This window comes from Manis pentadactyla, chromosome 2, assembly GCF_030020395.1.
Source record: "Manis pentadactyla isolate mManPen7 chromosome 2, mManPen7.hap1, whole genome shotgun sequence".
Taxonomy (NCBI): Eukaryota; Metazoa; Chordata; class Mammalia; order Pholidota; family Manidae; genus Manis; species Manis pentadactyla.
The window spans coordinates 137262135-137277822 of NC_080020.1; the positions used below are offsets into that span (position 1 = coordinate 137262135).

At 48.9% G+C, this 15688-nt stretch overlaps 1 protein-coding gene across 1 annotated transcript in view; it reads right to left on the reverse strand.

Moving 5' to 3' along the window:
* Positions 1–5423: 5423 nt before the first annotated feature.
* Positions 5424–15688, reverse strand: part of UBE2QL1 (ubiquitin conjugating enzyme E2 Q family like 1) — a 40793-nt gene continuing 30528 nt past the window's right edge. Inside the window, exon 2 of the mRNA XM_036896702.2 lies at positions 5424–6773. Within this exon, the coding sequence (XP_036752597.1) occupies positions 6642–6773 (132 nt within the window). The 3' untranslated portion in view covers positions 5424–6641. The remainder of the gene's footprint in view (positions 6774–15688) is intronic.

A 15688-nucleotide genomic window follows, 5' to 3' on the forward strand; every position in this document is an offset into this window, starting at 1 on the left:
GGTCACACACCATCCCTCCACTTGAAGGCTCACTAAACATGATCAGTTTTGCTCCATTTTGGCAAACAGATTGTGTATATGTCTACCTCCATCTCTCTACCATTTCCCTAGAAGTACTTGTTTCCCTAAGTTAACATGTAGCATTTATTTTGGTGTGAAAATAGAACTCTTCAAGACAAACATGTCAGGGATGAACAAAACAGAGGTCAAGAGCATGCATTTTGACCAGCCCCTATCCCACTGACACGAGACCACACCTTGAATTCTTAGTGTTAGGGTAAAGTGCAATCCTGTTGATTCCTTAACTTTTACCTTAAGAAAACTAAGTCTCTGGACACAGACATCCCAAACCAGCTCTTCCACCCAGCTGGGGTTGGGTGAGCTCTGGGGAGGGTGTGTGATGGGCGTTTCATCCATCTGGATTGTATAAGAGAAATTCAGGGCCCAACACCCCATCAATGGTGAATCTTCCAGGCCTCACACAAAGGAAAGGATGCAGATATGCCTGGGATGAAATGAGCGACCTAAAGCAGAGCCTAACAGCCAGCTCAAGTTGTCAACCTGATTGTGCCAGGTGAGTCTCACTGTCATTTCCAAAGTTATGTCTCAGATGTCAGGTAGGTACCAGGCATGGGGCTTCCCGGGTCCCCCATATTTCCTCTCTTGTTATAGCAACTCACAGCAGGAGATACTGGCTTCTTAAGTTTAGTTTGGAAAGTGGAAACTGAGTGTCTGGGAGACTAAGTTCCTTATTCACATGTGATAAGAAATGGGGATTCAAAGCTGTTTGATTCCAAAGCTTTCACCTGTTCAATACTAAAATAATCACACTTTTTAGATTTAAAGAAAAAAAGTGCTTTTGATTTGAAAACAATCTCCAATATTGACACAAGGGCTAACAAATTCCTGTGATAAACAGTTTCAACTACAAACTGCAAGCAACTTACATGCTAGTGTGAAAATTTAGCTGAAGCGCCTTTGAGCTGAGGGTAATGTGAAAATTGTCACTTTACAGAATTACTACTTTATAGCAGTTTTCCAGGGAAGTATCTCTGCAATTCAGTGTTTGTTAGTTCAGTTTACAGTATTGTGCGAAGCGCACAGTTTCAATTATGTTGAGAAACTTTAATTGGAATCTTTGGCAAACATGTTCACAAATCTTATAATGCAAATGGCAGCTGAAGGAGAAATCTAAATCACATTGACACTTAATTAGATTTGGTTCAGTTACGTTTCATTGATTTTTTAATAGAGAATACCAGTGATGTGCTTCAGAGTTTTCATTTGGCAAACCACAAATAAATCAAAGCACAAAAGTTCAGGGTGCACCACACGATGACAGCCACCCACAATGGACCACAGAGGGTACCGCAGGTGGGAATCCAGAGAAATTCTGACAAATACTGAACATAGACCGTGAAAGGAAAGAACAAGCATTCCGAGGGAAGACATTTATTGGTTTTAAAGTCTTGTTTTTCCCATTAGGAAAGTGCCTCTAGATGATTTGACTCATGCATTGACCCAAAAGTCACCATTTCTCTCCAGGTATTTTATGGCACATGCCATTTCCTCTCCTCTCGTGTTGCAGATCACAGAGTTGGACAAATTTGGAAAGAATGTACCCCAAAGCCTCACCGTGAATGGGGTGATAGTGTGGAAGTTCCCAGGAAGCCCATGGTATGTACATCAGTGTCCTTCCAGTCTCAGTGGTGATGATGTTTGGGAAATGAATTCTCACGGGTTGACAAGGCAAGCAGGGATAACCCACGCACGTCAAGGTTACAGCAGTTCTGTTTTAGCTTAATTAGTACAAGTGATTGCCCGAGATCTAGACCCACAAATTGACTTTGTGTTTACAAAGTAGGACTGCCACTTAATTTATCTCCAGTAGAAGAATTGGGGAGACAGCCTCTTGGCTTTAACTCGGCAGGAGTAATGTGGGGATCCACAGAGGGAAGCCGTATAGGTACTTATTTGCTCGCCACATACAGGATTATGGACCCATGAGGATGACCTTGGGGCCCAGCTCCCCAAGTCCATGCTGCTTCTTGTCTGGCCCTGTTATGACCTTGAAATGAAATCTTGCTTCCCTTTGCATCTACACTCTGTTCAAATCCTCTGGCTTGAAGATGTCTCCTGGGCCCACACACTTTGCTCCTATGTCTTCTGGAGCCAGGCTGATGTTACTTATTGCCTTGCTGGATGTCAGCACTGTCTGTTTCATCGGCCACATCCTGTGGGTCCGGTGGGTCCTGGGGTAGAGAGATACTCAATACTATGGAAACTGGAGGCTGCAAGAGTCAGAAAGACACGGTAGAACATAGCAGAAAACTAAAGAATGGTGCTGTATGTTATTTTAATGTCTTTGGAGGGAAAAAAGTACTGATTATGGCCACACATGGGCTGCACTCCAAGCCCCCCAAGTATGGTTTCTCAAAGGAGTAGGAAGTGGAAACTGCTTTTTGCACCAACTTGGTTTCAGCACATAATGGGTCACTTTGGCTGCTTTCCAGCCAGGCTGGAAGACCTGTGACTCTACTGACTCAAGGGTGGGCTCAGAGGTGTGTGCTTGGGCAGGGGCCGTGTGAACACTCACTGGTCCACAGGAAGCAACACGCAGGATCAGAAAGCATCAGCAAGGCCGTGGCCTTGCCTTCACCCTCCAGATGACCTTGGAAAAGCCACTGACCCTCTGGGCTAGTTTCCTCCCCTGCAGAGCGCATGAACACAGACCAAGGGCCTCCCAGATTCAATGGTTCTGCCCTCGCCACAACTGGAAAGCAATTTCTGCCCCTCTAGAAAGCAAATCCCATTACAATTTTGCATACTGTTAGAAGTTCAGACAAAACACTGGCATGTAACTGTTAGGTAAGGGGCCAGCCCCACACCCGGTGGCAGGCCGTGAGGTTGCCCTGCCTCTTGCCTCTTGAAATCAGATCTATAGACAAGGTCCCCACAAGTCAGCAGGGCAGGAAGCTGCCTGGTTCTGCTCCAGGGCCACTGTGGATGAAGACCATGCCTTCCCCCATTTCTACACCTGTCCTTTTTCCCTCTGCCCAGCCAAACTTAAACCTGTCCTACTCCATGGAATCTTCCCTGGCAATCAGTCAGGAAACCTCTGTGTCTGTACAATGTCTCCAACCTCTGCCGTACAGTGTAGTACTCAGGTGCCTCTGGTCTTGCCTCTCTTGTTGCTGGTTGCTGCACATTATTCTTGTCTTACAAGCTCTTCTAGGGCAGAAGACTTTCTTACACTCTCTGGTCCCTATCTCTGAGTGGAGACATGGTAGATAAGTATGTTTGACTGACCTAAAGTAGGGGATTGAGGACAGAGCCAGACTGTGATTTCAAGGTAATTGTATGTGAGTCTTTGTAGTTGTTCAACCCGAACCTTTATCCAAGCGTTCTAATCAGAGCCTGCTGTTATAATATAAACACCCCAGTACTATGAAAACAATATGTTCATATGACAGTGTTTCCCAAGCACTTTCCATCCCAGAGGCCAGCTCTCACCCCAACCCAGCGGGAGTTCACAGCCAAAGAAAGTGAGGTCCAAGCAGGCGAAGTGTGTCACACTGAGTCACACACAGTCACATGGCATTTCTATTCTGGGCCTTTTTCACTAGTGCGAAGATTGTTCTCTCAAAAAATAGGGTAGAATTTTGATAGAGTGAAGTTGGGAGCCAAAAGATTTAGGCCTAAACCCCGTTTTTTCTGAGTGATGGATTTTAGAGATTGCGAGGCTCCTAGGGAATGTGCGCGTGTGTGTGTGTGTGTGTGTGTGTGTGTGTGTGTGTGTGTGTGTGTGTGCATATGTGCTGGTGGAGATGGGCACAAGCCTTACCCAGGGCACCCCAGGAAGAGCACCGGACAGGCAGGAGTTCATGCCCAGGGTAAGTGCACATGGGTTTGTATTTCTTCCTTCCCTTGGCTCTGTGGCCTGGGGCTGGATTCGAGTTCTCACCAGTAAGTGGGGGTACAGAGCTGTCGGGATGTGTCTACACCCCAACCAATTATTCCCCTCTGTCTGAAGAAGGATGGGATTTCTCAGCCTGTGTGGGAATGTGACCCCAGCCGGCCAGTTTGCCAATCCGGAGGAAGCCCCCTTCCCTCCACCAGGCTCTGGAGGCCTGGGTCTACTTCAGGGATGGGCGGAAGCAGGACCCCCACTTGGGGTCACAGGGCACCTCCATGGCTGGGCTCCACTGTTTGATCCACACCTTCATGTTTGCCCACGACACCTCCAGCCACCAGAAAGGCAGTTCTTGCTTCCAACTAAGAGAGCAATAGTCAAGTTTCAAACTGTACTCCATGCTTTTAAAATAAGTAATTCTTACCAATTTAAGTGAAAATGGTGTTTCTTTCACTTAAGAATATTTTTTCTGTAACTTCCAGTTTCTAACACATAGAAGTCAAATTCAGGGTGTGTGTGTGGGGAGGGTAAAATGAGCCCAGTGTCTCCCGTCGCTGTCGGCAGTGACCTAGCCCTCCCTGGGGTCATAAGGAACCTCCTGCTGCCCCTAAAGTGTGGGACGCCCTGAAACAACTGTGGACAAGTGATCCAGTAGCTAATAAACAGCACTGGAGTGACCCAGCTCTGGATATACATTATATGTGTGGGTGTATATATATAAAATGTATCTATCCAAATATATACATAATGGTTCCCAAGAAAGTTATTTTTAACTTTACATTAGAAGGGGAAATATCTGGAAAGAAAGAAACTCAGGTGCTAGAAGCTACTTCTGTCCTAAACTATCCATTCCATTACAATGAATAGCCCAAAAGACCATCCACTAAATGTCAGGTTTCTGGGATGGAGAATTCCGCTGCAGAGGATCAGATGAATGAATGCTTTAAGTTCATTATCATCAAATTTCATGACTATTATTACTCAGCGGGAACAGGAGCAGGAGGTCACACATTCTCAATTCACAGCCACTCCAGAGCTGCACGGGCATTTGGGGTGTGTGTGAAAGTGGTGACAAATAAAAGCAGCAATAAAGGGGAGACTTGGCAAAGGGCTAGCTGTGCTCGGGGCTGATGCCTGTCCTCTGAGGCCAGGTATCTCAGCTCTCTGACAGCCATGGGCAAGGGAGCAGGTCCCCAAAACTGCCTGAAGAATTCTTTATCATCAGCCAGGGTTTACTTTCCTGCATAATGGGAAAACGTAATGGGCAACATGCAAGTTTGGCCAAACCACTCCTCAAGACTTCCAGCTGGTTTCTCATTGCCCCCCTGGTTGTTTGGGGGCTATTTTAATCCCCTGGAATTTTTGCAAAGACCACAGGTTCTCATAAGACCCATTTCTTGTACCTGGCCACGGGGTGCTGTTGGGGTATTTGAAATATTACATTTAGAAAACTAGATTAAGTACTCTAAATGGAAGTGTAACTCACAATGATTAGATTCTTGAGGCAGTGTGCCAGGTATGCATGATTTTATTTAAAATGTGTCCAATAGGATTTTCCACTTGGAATGAACATTTCACCTCTTCCCCGCATATTATTATAAACAGTATTTCCTCATTTCATGGAGTTTCTTAGAAAGTTCTAAGTAACTTAACAGAAGAGAAAAATGAAACTGTGGGGAGATTAAATAACAGGTGGTTTATATCACAGCCAGGGTGCTCACACACCCCAGCCTGGGGACTCACACGTGACTACTGGGTGAAGAAGGAAACCGGGTCATGCAAATCATCAATCACTCGGTACCTTTTGGCGGTCTGGCATTCCCTGTCACTAGCACATATGATGAAATGAGTCTGATGTCCTCGGTGGGTGGGAAATTGTCTTTTGCATTTGGTGGTGGGTTGACCAGCTGAGAGAAAACAGGAACACAAATGCACTGTTGTAGGAGCATCTCAGAATACAGAAAGAAACTGTCCACATCTAACCACCCGCTGCTCTGACCCCAGGGGTCAAGCCCCTGGTTCTGCACCGTGTGCCCATTGTGGCTGCAGCATCCCTGCCTTTCGCTGAAGGGCACCAGCTTCCCTGTGGACAGCCGCACACCACAACGTCAGCACAGAGAGCACGTTGAACCAAGCAGGCGGCTGTTGTTTCAAATCACTGGAACCTGGCAATATTACATTTCTGTTTTCATGAGTCAGAGGTCATAGCACAAATGAGGTCTACATGTCGTCACACGGGGCCACAGAAAAGACACGTCTTCAAGTTATGGTGGCCTGCCAGGGAGAGAAACAGATACAGAGCACAGCAAATATGTACTGGCGATGCAGGCATTCCTACTGAATGCGAGGGCGCCATTGACGTGTGAATGGGTGGCGCAGTGGGCACTGGCTCTCCTGCTGCTCTCTGGAGGTGCTGTTCATGGAAAGAAGCTACGGGCAATGTGACTGGGGCGGGGCAGAGGGGCAGGCAGGCTGGGAAATGTCACCATCTCCACATGTGACTTAGAGATGATCATTCATTTATAATCGAAACCTAATCCCAAACTGCATTTGCTTGCTCTTCCTCTCTGTAAACACATCTGTTCATAAATAACTTAAGTGTCTCCTTGGCATTCAGGATTCCATTCAACTGGAGTAGAAAAAGGTGGAGGATGCTCAGCGTTGAGGAGGAGATGTGGGCGTCTGTGTGTGTGGGGTGGCGGCTTAGCGTCTACTGCGCAGTGCGACCTCAGCCGTCAGAGACGGGCGGGGTGACCCACCCGTACTTTTCATGAGTCTTCACTAAACTCTTAAAGGTGGCTTCGGCTTCCTTGCGACTGAAGGACTTTTTTGATTTGCCGGCTTTTCTACAGATCCGCCCCTGTGTGAGAGGAAAAGAAAAACCAGGTCAGAGGTGGTCCTGTTTTCTGCCTTCTTTGTTAAAAACACACGAAGTTGAGGGGATTTCTCACGTCAGGGTCAGTGTGACCTAAGGAAGACATGGAACGTCACAGCTTCAGTGCAGAGCCAGTGCAGGAGCCCAGCGGAGGGCAGGCCTTTAGGGGAGGTGGCAGACACTCGGGGGGCATCCTCCCAAATGGTCATCGGATCCCCATGAACTTGCTCTGCTGCTGGGAGCTCCCGGGATGGGGGACGGTGCAGGGAGGGCCAGCTTTACCCAGAGGGCTGCGCGTAGAAGGGACGCCTGGTCCCTAGGGCAAAATTCTGTTCTAACTTCCTTTCCCAACCACCAAAGAACACCTACAACTGACCGTTCAGTACCTCTGAGATGAGCAGAGATATATATTTATATGTAGAGGTGCATATTCCTACATTCACATACATATTTTTAAAAGTCTGATTTCAAATTCAAGTCCAGAAACAGTTAGTGGATTTCTTGGATCCGTGTCCCACGGGGGCCACTGCAGGAGCAGCCAAGGAGCCCCGGCCTTGGGGAGGGCTGTCCTGGAGTCCTGAGCCAGGCCCAGCGTGGGGGCCTGGGGAGGGTGGGCCAGAGATGGAGCATTTCAGCCTGAAGAGGACAGGCGGGGCTGATGCTGCTGGGATAGGCACGGAAGGTTCTAGACCACGAGGTAGAAGGAGCCAGAAGATGCGACTCACTGGCCACGTCTTAGGCCATCAGCACCCCCCCAGGGGCTCTGGGAACGGAGGCTTCTCTGGCATTCAGGGAGTGAGCGGACAGAGGAAAACGAGGAGGAGGGGCGGTGCTGGACCCCCGGTCAGACAAAGCTGCTGCTCCCACCCAGCCGCTGTCCCCACCTGCCTGCCTCCTGACGGATCAGCTGAGTCTCCCTCTTGGCCCGTTGGCACATTTCCTTGGCTGACTTCCTTCAGCTCCTCCAGGAGGACCTGCTCACCTGCCAGACCATCTCCTGCAAACTGCCAGGTGGAAAATACCCCTCCCTTGAAAGGCCTGGCTGAGTTCCGTCCACTGGAAGCATATGGGTACTATTCTCCACCATCCCCTGCTGTTTATGAACTTGTACTGACGAGTCACTGTGAACAGGCCCTCTGCATTCCTGCTCTGTAATAGTTTTGTCATAACACACCTGTGGGTGTGTGCCGTCCATGTTGTAAGGTGACTGGCATTGGAGCCAGGCCTCACCACCAGCAGCCTCGGTGGGCCACATTGCGTACCTGTTCCCTTGGACAGGCACTGAGGGTGGCAGCCACCCAGGTCTGTTTGACTGCAGGCAGGCAAGGTCCACCCAATCTTAGCTCTGTCGGATAACACACTGATAATTCCAGTGGGGGAGACAGCTGAACTGGCCTCTGCATTTGGGGGGAAATGGCACTGACTTGCTAGAAACCAGCAATAGAGGACTACTTTGTGTATTAAATTTGGAACACATGCTGCCTTTCCAATATTTATATTTCAAGGATGGAGAAGCAGACCAATACCACCCCTCTCAAACTGCCCTTAGTTCACATCAAATGACCTGCCAAAATAACGAAGGAAGACCGGAAGAGAAGAAGATAGGAAAATTGCCATTTCCTGTCTTCCAGAAACTTCCCCAGGCCTCTCCAGGATATGAATCCTAGTTTTAATTTTATAACTTCCTGATTTGTATATTGGTATAGTTATACTTGATAAAAAGGGACCACTAAAAGCTAATACGTTTACAATCATCATCAGATGGGTTGAGATCAAAGTCCAAAGTTATTTCATCAACTATTAGCAAGTTCATGGTTGTAGGGTGTTGGCATCAATTTCTACATAAAGTGGGAGCAATTATCAAGGGCTATATTTATTGCATAAAATGCAAATTATAACCATCTCTATCATTCTTTTCTATAATACTGAAAATGTATGGTATGATTTGAGAATTCTGAACTAAAAACAGCCAGACAAATACAGACTCACCAGAGTCTTGGAATATTCTGTGGCTTTTGGCATGAACATATACTTTGCCTATTCTTTGTGAAAGCCCCTATTGTTGCAAAAAAACAACAGACAAAACCCGAAATGAACAGACCACTCTTTGTTGTCTTTTCTTCCCAGGAAGAATGATGAACAGAAAGCCCAGCACTCAGTCAATTCAGCAACCAGGAGACAGAGCCTGCTGTACACCAGTCGGAGGTCTCAGCGCCTTCTCTGCACTCAACTGCTCATAAAGAACTCTCTTCTCGTCTCCTGCATCTTACATGCCAGTTTACAGTTAACAGACATCTTTTCATAGATGGCCTGTCCTCTTCTGTTTGGCTGTTTAAATATCACTCCTTGAAACACTGAGCTTGAGAACCACCACTTACATGTCCCGGCTCTGCCGGCGGGGCGGAGCTGTTTCGCTGAAATGCACCCAGAAGCGGGGAGTGCTCCGAGGGCTGGGCCCCCGCCATGCCACGGCCACTCTGGTGTTGAGGGCTCTCCCATCCTTCCTCCCGGGGTGCGGTCTCCTAGAGGGTGGACTCTGGGAAAAGGAATGCCTCTAACCCTCTGTATTTTCCTCTAAAAGTGGGGATGATACCTACTTCGCACATTACTATGAACATCAGAGATGATACTGAATTTGCAAACACTTTGAGAATTTTAAAGTGTATACAATTAAGAATTGTTTTCCTTAGTTTCATAACATTCATGTTTCTCCCATGTCTGTTTTCATTTGACTAATAATCAAGGAGTTTATTCTGGAGATTTTCCTTTGAACAACTCTTATTTTTCTCCAAATATCTGTAACTTGTATTTAATTCAGAAAGACTTGGGTGTGACAATTTACACAACCCAATGTGATAGCTTTGTGTCATCACCAAGAGTTTAGACAAGTGAACACCTTCTTTCTCCTGAGCCACAGATTGTTAACTTATAGTTATGATCAACGATTGGATTTTGCCCAAATGACCTTAAAATCTCCCTGTAATATGATGCAGAGCAGTGCTAACGGAATGCAGTTCTCCAGGGCTGCATCTGTCCAACAGACCCATTAGCTGGTACTTGGTTTGGCTTTTTTTGCCTTATGGCTTTTGGGAGGCCAATCACGATGATTCAACATAGTAACATTTCCACACCGTTAATAAATGACCCCAAACTCAGGTCTGCAGTTCAACCTCCTGAACTCACGTGGCTATCATTACCCTAATGCGCACATCGAATTTCAGTCTGGCTCTGGCACTTCGGCACCCTGCATGTTCATCACACATCCATTCGGTATGCTGGGTGCTAGGTTTAAAATGACAAAGTGACACTGGCCTTGCCCTGAGGTCTTGGGGTCCATTATGGGGAGACAACTGGGTGTACTGTAGCCACCGAGACAAGGTGTACATTAAGGTTTCTCGGCCTTAGCACTATGGACCTCATGGGCCACGTCTTTCTCTGTTGGGGACGATCTCGTGCACTGCAGGGTGTTGTTTAGCTGTGTCCCTAGATGCTAGCACACCCCAGGAGTTATGACAGATTGTCTTGAGACATGGCCCAATGTTCCCTTGCAGTTTAAAATCACCCTTTTGAGAACTAATGGTGTACAGACTAAAGATGGCCCGGCGCAAGGAGGGGTCAGTTCATTTTCTATTTGTTTAGCAAACGACTGCTACAAGTCTTCCCCGAGCTAGGAACTGTGCTGGCTGCTGCGACTGCAGGGCTTTCTAAGGTGGGAGCAGCTCTGGTCCTCACACAACTCAGGGGAGAGGATGGAGTCTATCATGGGCAGTGGGGGAAGAAGAAGGAGGGCAGGGAGGGGTAGTGTGTGTTGTCTGTGCATCGAGAAAGATTTCTATGCTTGACGACACTTGAGCTGAGGCTGGACATATGGGTGGTAGGTGTTCACTAGGGTGCAGTGCTGAGGTGCAGGCTCCCAAAGCAGAGTTGAAACAGCCAGCTGTATTCGGAGAACAATGGACAGACACTTGGTAAAATTGTGGCACGTGTGTGTGTGTGTGTGTGTGTGTGTGTGTGTATGTGTTGCGGTGGGGGCACAGAATTCAACAAACCTAGCTTCAAATCTCTGCTCCAACACTTCAGGGCTGTGACCTTGGCTGTGTGATGCAACTTACTTAACGTCTCTGAATCCCAAAGTCCTCCTCTGTAAAATAAGCTTAATAATAGTATTATGTGATACTGAATTTTATAAGGATTTAATAAATTAAAACATATAAGAGGCTTGGCATAATAAACAGAACTTTATATTCTTGAAACAATCACAAAAGGTCTTATTCTTAGGCAAAATTAGTTTTATTCTTCCTCTGAAAAAAAATGCACAAAATTTATTTCGTTCGTGTGAATATCATGACTTGGTTTATTTGGTCAAAAAATGTTTTCAGGCAAATTCAATATTTTGCATTTATGTTGCTAATTTCTCAACCTTTTTAATAATGTCTATTTTAACAGGTTGACATAAAGGCATTCCTTAGAATTTCTCCGTTGATTAGATTTTTCTTCTTACTACTTTTCTTTGCAAACATACTTTTGCGGTGTTTTTGTGTTTTTTTGCCTGTGAATGACAGGCCTCTGCTCCTTTAAAAGTGGAGTTTCCAGACTCCTGTAAAGCTCCAAGGTTCTTTCACTCATTTCCTGGGCTGAATCATAAGCTGCAGCTTGTTTTCAAAGTCTCTGAACCTGTAATTGTTAGTCACAAACCCTAACTCCTCCAACACAGGTTTCAGCTTAGCATGGTGCTTATTTTAAACTCTCTCTGTAACCTGCTGTGTGGGGGAGAAACAGCCGTGAGTGGCTCACTAGAGGAACACACACTCACAGGCATCTTTGAAAGGAGGCCCACTTGGAGAGACAGCACCTTTCTTTTAAGGTCTAATGTTCAAAGCGATCAACTTACAAGTTCCAGAGGATAGGTAAAACTCTACAAAGATGAGACTGCTTCAGAGAAACACATTCCCAAATCAGGACAATCACGCTGAGCCACTGACCATTAAGGGTGGTACTTCAGTAGGATCTGGTCCAATGAGGCATCAAACTGACGAAGCCCCAAGCAGAAATGAGCTGATTTGATTCTGCAGCACTTGCCACAGGTCTGAGCATGTGGGTATGCATGGTGGCATGCATGCCTTCCCTGTGTGCACACACGCATGTGTATGTTTGCATGTGCATGAGCATGTACTGGGTGCTCATGTGTTTGTACTATGTCCTGTGTGCCTGTGCACGTATGTGGCTGGGAGGGTGACTCTCAAGCTGCAGGGAGAGGCACAGAGGTCCCTGCAGGGGAAGGACTGCCCACCAGAACCCAGCAGGACCCTTGAGGGAAACCTCTTGGCTGAGTCAGGGCAGCCCCAGGCCACATGAACCCGTTTGAAGGGTGGCAGTTTACAGTGGGCGATCTCTAGCCCATTGTGGACTGCACCCAGACCAGGCAGGGCAGAGCAGAAGGGGGAAGGGGGCAGAAGGACACAGTGGGACATGCTGTCGATGCACACGGGCTGCTGAGGAGTTCAGTGGACTTGTGTTGGAAGTACATTGCCCTGAGACTGCCAATTCCCCACATGGCCCCTGTCCACCAAGTGGGATGGCAGTTCATCCAAGTTCAGCTTGACTTTCTGATGAGCTGCTGTGCACCATTTGCACATGTGCCACCTTATTAAACTTTCAGATAGCACTCCACTTAGGGGCTTTGAGTATCAGGGCTGGTCAGCGAAGTGAGCCTCCACTCGGTGACCTAACCTCCAACTCAAGCAGAGCTGTGTACCCCAGACCACTGGGTGATGACCAGAGAGTGCCATGTGGAGGCAAGGCCAAAGGCAGATGAGGGTTCCCTGGACTGTGGGGGGCACACAGCCGCCAGGGGAGGCATTTCCTACTGGGGGTGGGGGGAGCGTGCCATGCCGGGCGTGGTGGTCTTGCCTTCAGACCACAGGGACATCCAATCAGGACATGAATGAGGCAGATGGCTCAGCCCACTGCCTTCTGTCCCTGACCCCCACCCCCTATCCCTCAGCAACCCCACCCCACCCCCGGCCCAGGCATTTAGACCCCTGGGCCCTCCTTCGAGTTTATTCAGCTCATGCCCAATATGATTTCGTTGACTTCCACGGTTTCAACAGCTTATAACAGATTCATTTGCGTGCCGTCCTCTAACCACCCCAGCTACTTGTACTGCATTCCCAGATCTTGTTGCTGGAAAGACTGTAAGGAAGTTTCTGGAAATGATCAGTTCAAAGCATTCACCTCAGAAACAGTAAGTTGTTTGTCTTTCTCCAAGTTCCACCTTGAGGACACACTGTTTGTCTTGTGAGTCTGAGACACCCACTGACTCATGCCCAGGTCAAACACACCAGGGCTATTAGAACAGCACGTTTGCCAGACAGGTGACCAGAACATTCCATGAGAACAGAGGACACCAGGACAGGGTGGCCCACTGGAACTGCCCCTTGGGGAGGCTGTAAGAGGGAGAGCCCACTGCCTTGATCTAGGGGCACTCACAAGAAGACAGGCGTGATCTCTGGGGAAGAAATGCACCCCCAAGCATTTGAGCCATCTCCCTGGGAGACTTTCTCGGTCCACAGGGTGTATCGTGGGTTGTGTGTGTCCCCGTCAGACAGGCAGAGCACCCACAGGAGATGGTGAAGTGTCCCCAGCCTGCTGTGTGCACCCTGGCAGCGTCCGGAAGAATACTGTGACCCTGTCCCTATCAGAACAGCATCCTCACTGCATGCACATGCTGGAGCATCACCCTGTGGTCCACCCATTAAGACAAACTTGGGTCTATCAGACCTTTCGGTAGGGCAGGGACTGCGCACACCAGGTTAAGGTGTACTTTAGTCTGCAGATACTGACAAGGTCACCTGATGCTGTAGGAAGTGTTCCACCTGCCGTCCAATTACACAGAAGGGAGGGCTGTCACAGCAATGGGTGTATGCTGTTCCCCACCCGGAGCGAGGTAGGCATGCATGCAAACGGCTAATATCTCTGCAGGAGCCAGTGTTTTCTAGATCAGAGTCCCAACCCAAGTAATGTGGACATTTGGGGCTGGGTCATTCTCGGCTGTGGGGACTGTCCCGGGCATTGTGGATGCTTAGCAACACCCCTGACCTCTCCCCACTGGCTGCCCATAGTAGCCCCGTGCCAGGGTGACAACCACCCATGTCTCCACATATTGCCAAGTGTCCCCTGGGGGGCAGAATCGCCTCAGTTGAGAATCCCTGCTCCAGACTGAGCATGGGAGTGCAGATGAGGGCACCAAACCCTGCCTGGGAGGCCAGACAGGCTGGGAGACTTGCTGGAGGAGGTGGTTCAGGAGGTGGACTCAAGGACAAATGGAATGATGCAGCCAGAGTGCAGGGGTAGAAGCCGGGAGTTGCTTAGGGAGTGTGTGCCAGTACTCCTAGGAGGACAGAAAGAGGAGGCAGAGATGGGATGTGAATTTGCTCCTGGGGCTGTCATAACAGAGCGTTGCACTGGGTGGCTTGAAACAGCATTTATTTTCTCCCAGGCCTGGAGGCCAGAAGGCCAAACCAAGATGTGAGCAGGGCCATCTCAGGAGGCTGTCGGGGAGAATCTGCTGCATGTCTTGTGGCCTCATCAGCCTGCTCTCCGCCTCAGGTCCCTGTGGCCTTCTCCCTGTGTGCCTGTCTGTCTCTGTGTCCAGAGTTCCCTCTTCTTACCAGGACACCTGTCATTGCATTTGGGCCACCCTACTGCAGATGTTCCCATCTCACCTTTACATCTGCAAGGACCTGATGTCCAAATATGGGCGGATCTGGGGTGGGGACAGGGTGGGTTAGGCCTTAGAAACATTCTTTGGGGACACAGTGCTCCTCAGCACAGGTCAGGCTGAAAGGCCTTCAGCCCCTGCCTGCAGCGCCCTGACCTCTCCTGTCGGTGGCAGACACGGGGGCAGGTTATCTTCTGGGGTGGGTCACTTGGGAGGTGGGCAGCCAGGCAGGTGTGCAGTGTTGGCCAGTTAGGTATTGTCACAGTCCAGAGAGGACAGGCACAGGCCTGGCCTGAGGCAGAAGCAATGCAGGTGGAGGGAAGGGGCTGCGTCCAGCAGCGGCCAGGCCAGCGAGACTCAGGTGGGCTCTGTCATGGAGGGTAGGGAGGCCCAGGGCACTCCAGGCTCTGCCCCACAAGGAAACAGGCTTCCAGGGTAAGATGCTGAGTCCCTCTGAGTTGGCCAGGCTCCCAGTGTGTATCAGAAATCTGGCACATGGTGCACGAGGCTGCTGGATGTGGAGCTTGGAGCTCTCACATCACAGGGTTCAAAAGACAGACATGACGGAGGAACCACGGGGAGGCGTGAGGGAGGGAGGGGACTGTGCCACTAGCTGTCCACAAACCACCAGCTCTTGAGCAAGTCACCCTCCCAGAACCTTTGAGTCAGGCACACATGCACGCCCTTGAGCGTCCAGAGAAGGATGACGATGCTGGCCTGGTGCCTGAGGCCAGTGGGGCAGGGGCGGGGGCGCCAGCAACATAGGGCAGCCTGTGGACGACACTGTCTTAGGAGATACCCCAGGAATGGGAGTTGAGGGCAGGTGGGAGGTCAGGCAGGAGAAGCAGGGAGCCCATGGGACAGCAGGAGGGCCATGCGGGGGGCATCACTGCTGGAGTCCACGCGCAGATGGCAGGTGAGTGCCTGTAAAACACCCACGGACCAGCCCTGAGGAGGCGGGAATAGCCATCTCGGAACTGTGATGCTTGCTTGATTTTTAATAACATCAGAACTTTAAAAACTCTTCTTGGCCTTATTTTTTCTTTTAGTAATCTCTGCACATTAAAAAAAAATCTAGTTCTTTAGAAAAATTCCTGAGCTATGAAAAACTCCCATGAAAGCAAACCTGTATTTTCCAAGATTTATTATGTGCCTGCCCTTCAACAGATCTCAGGTGGGG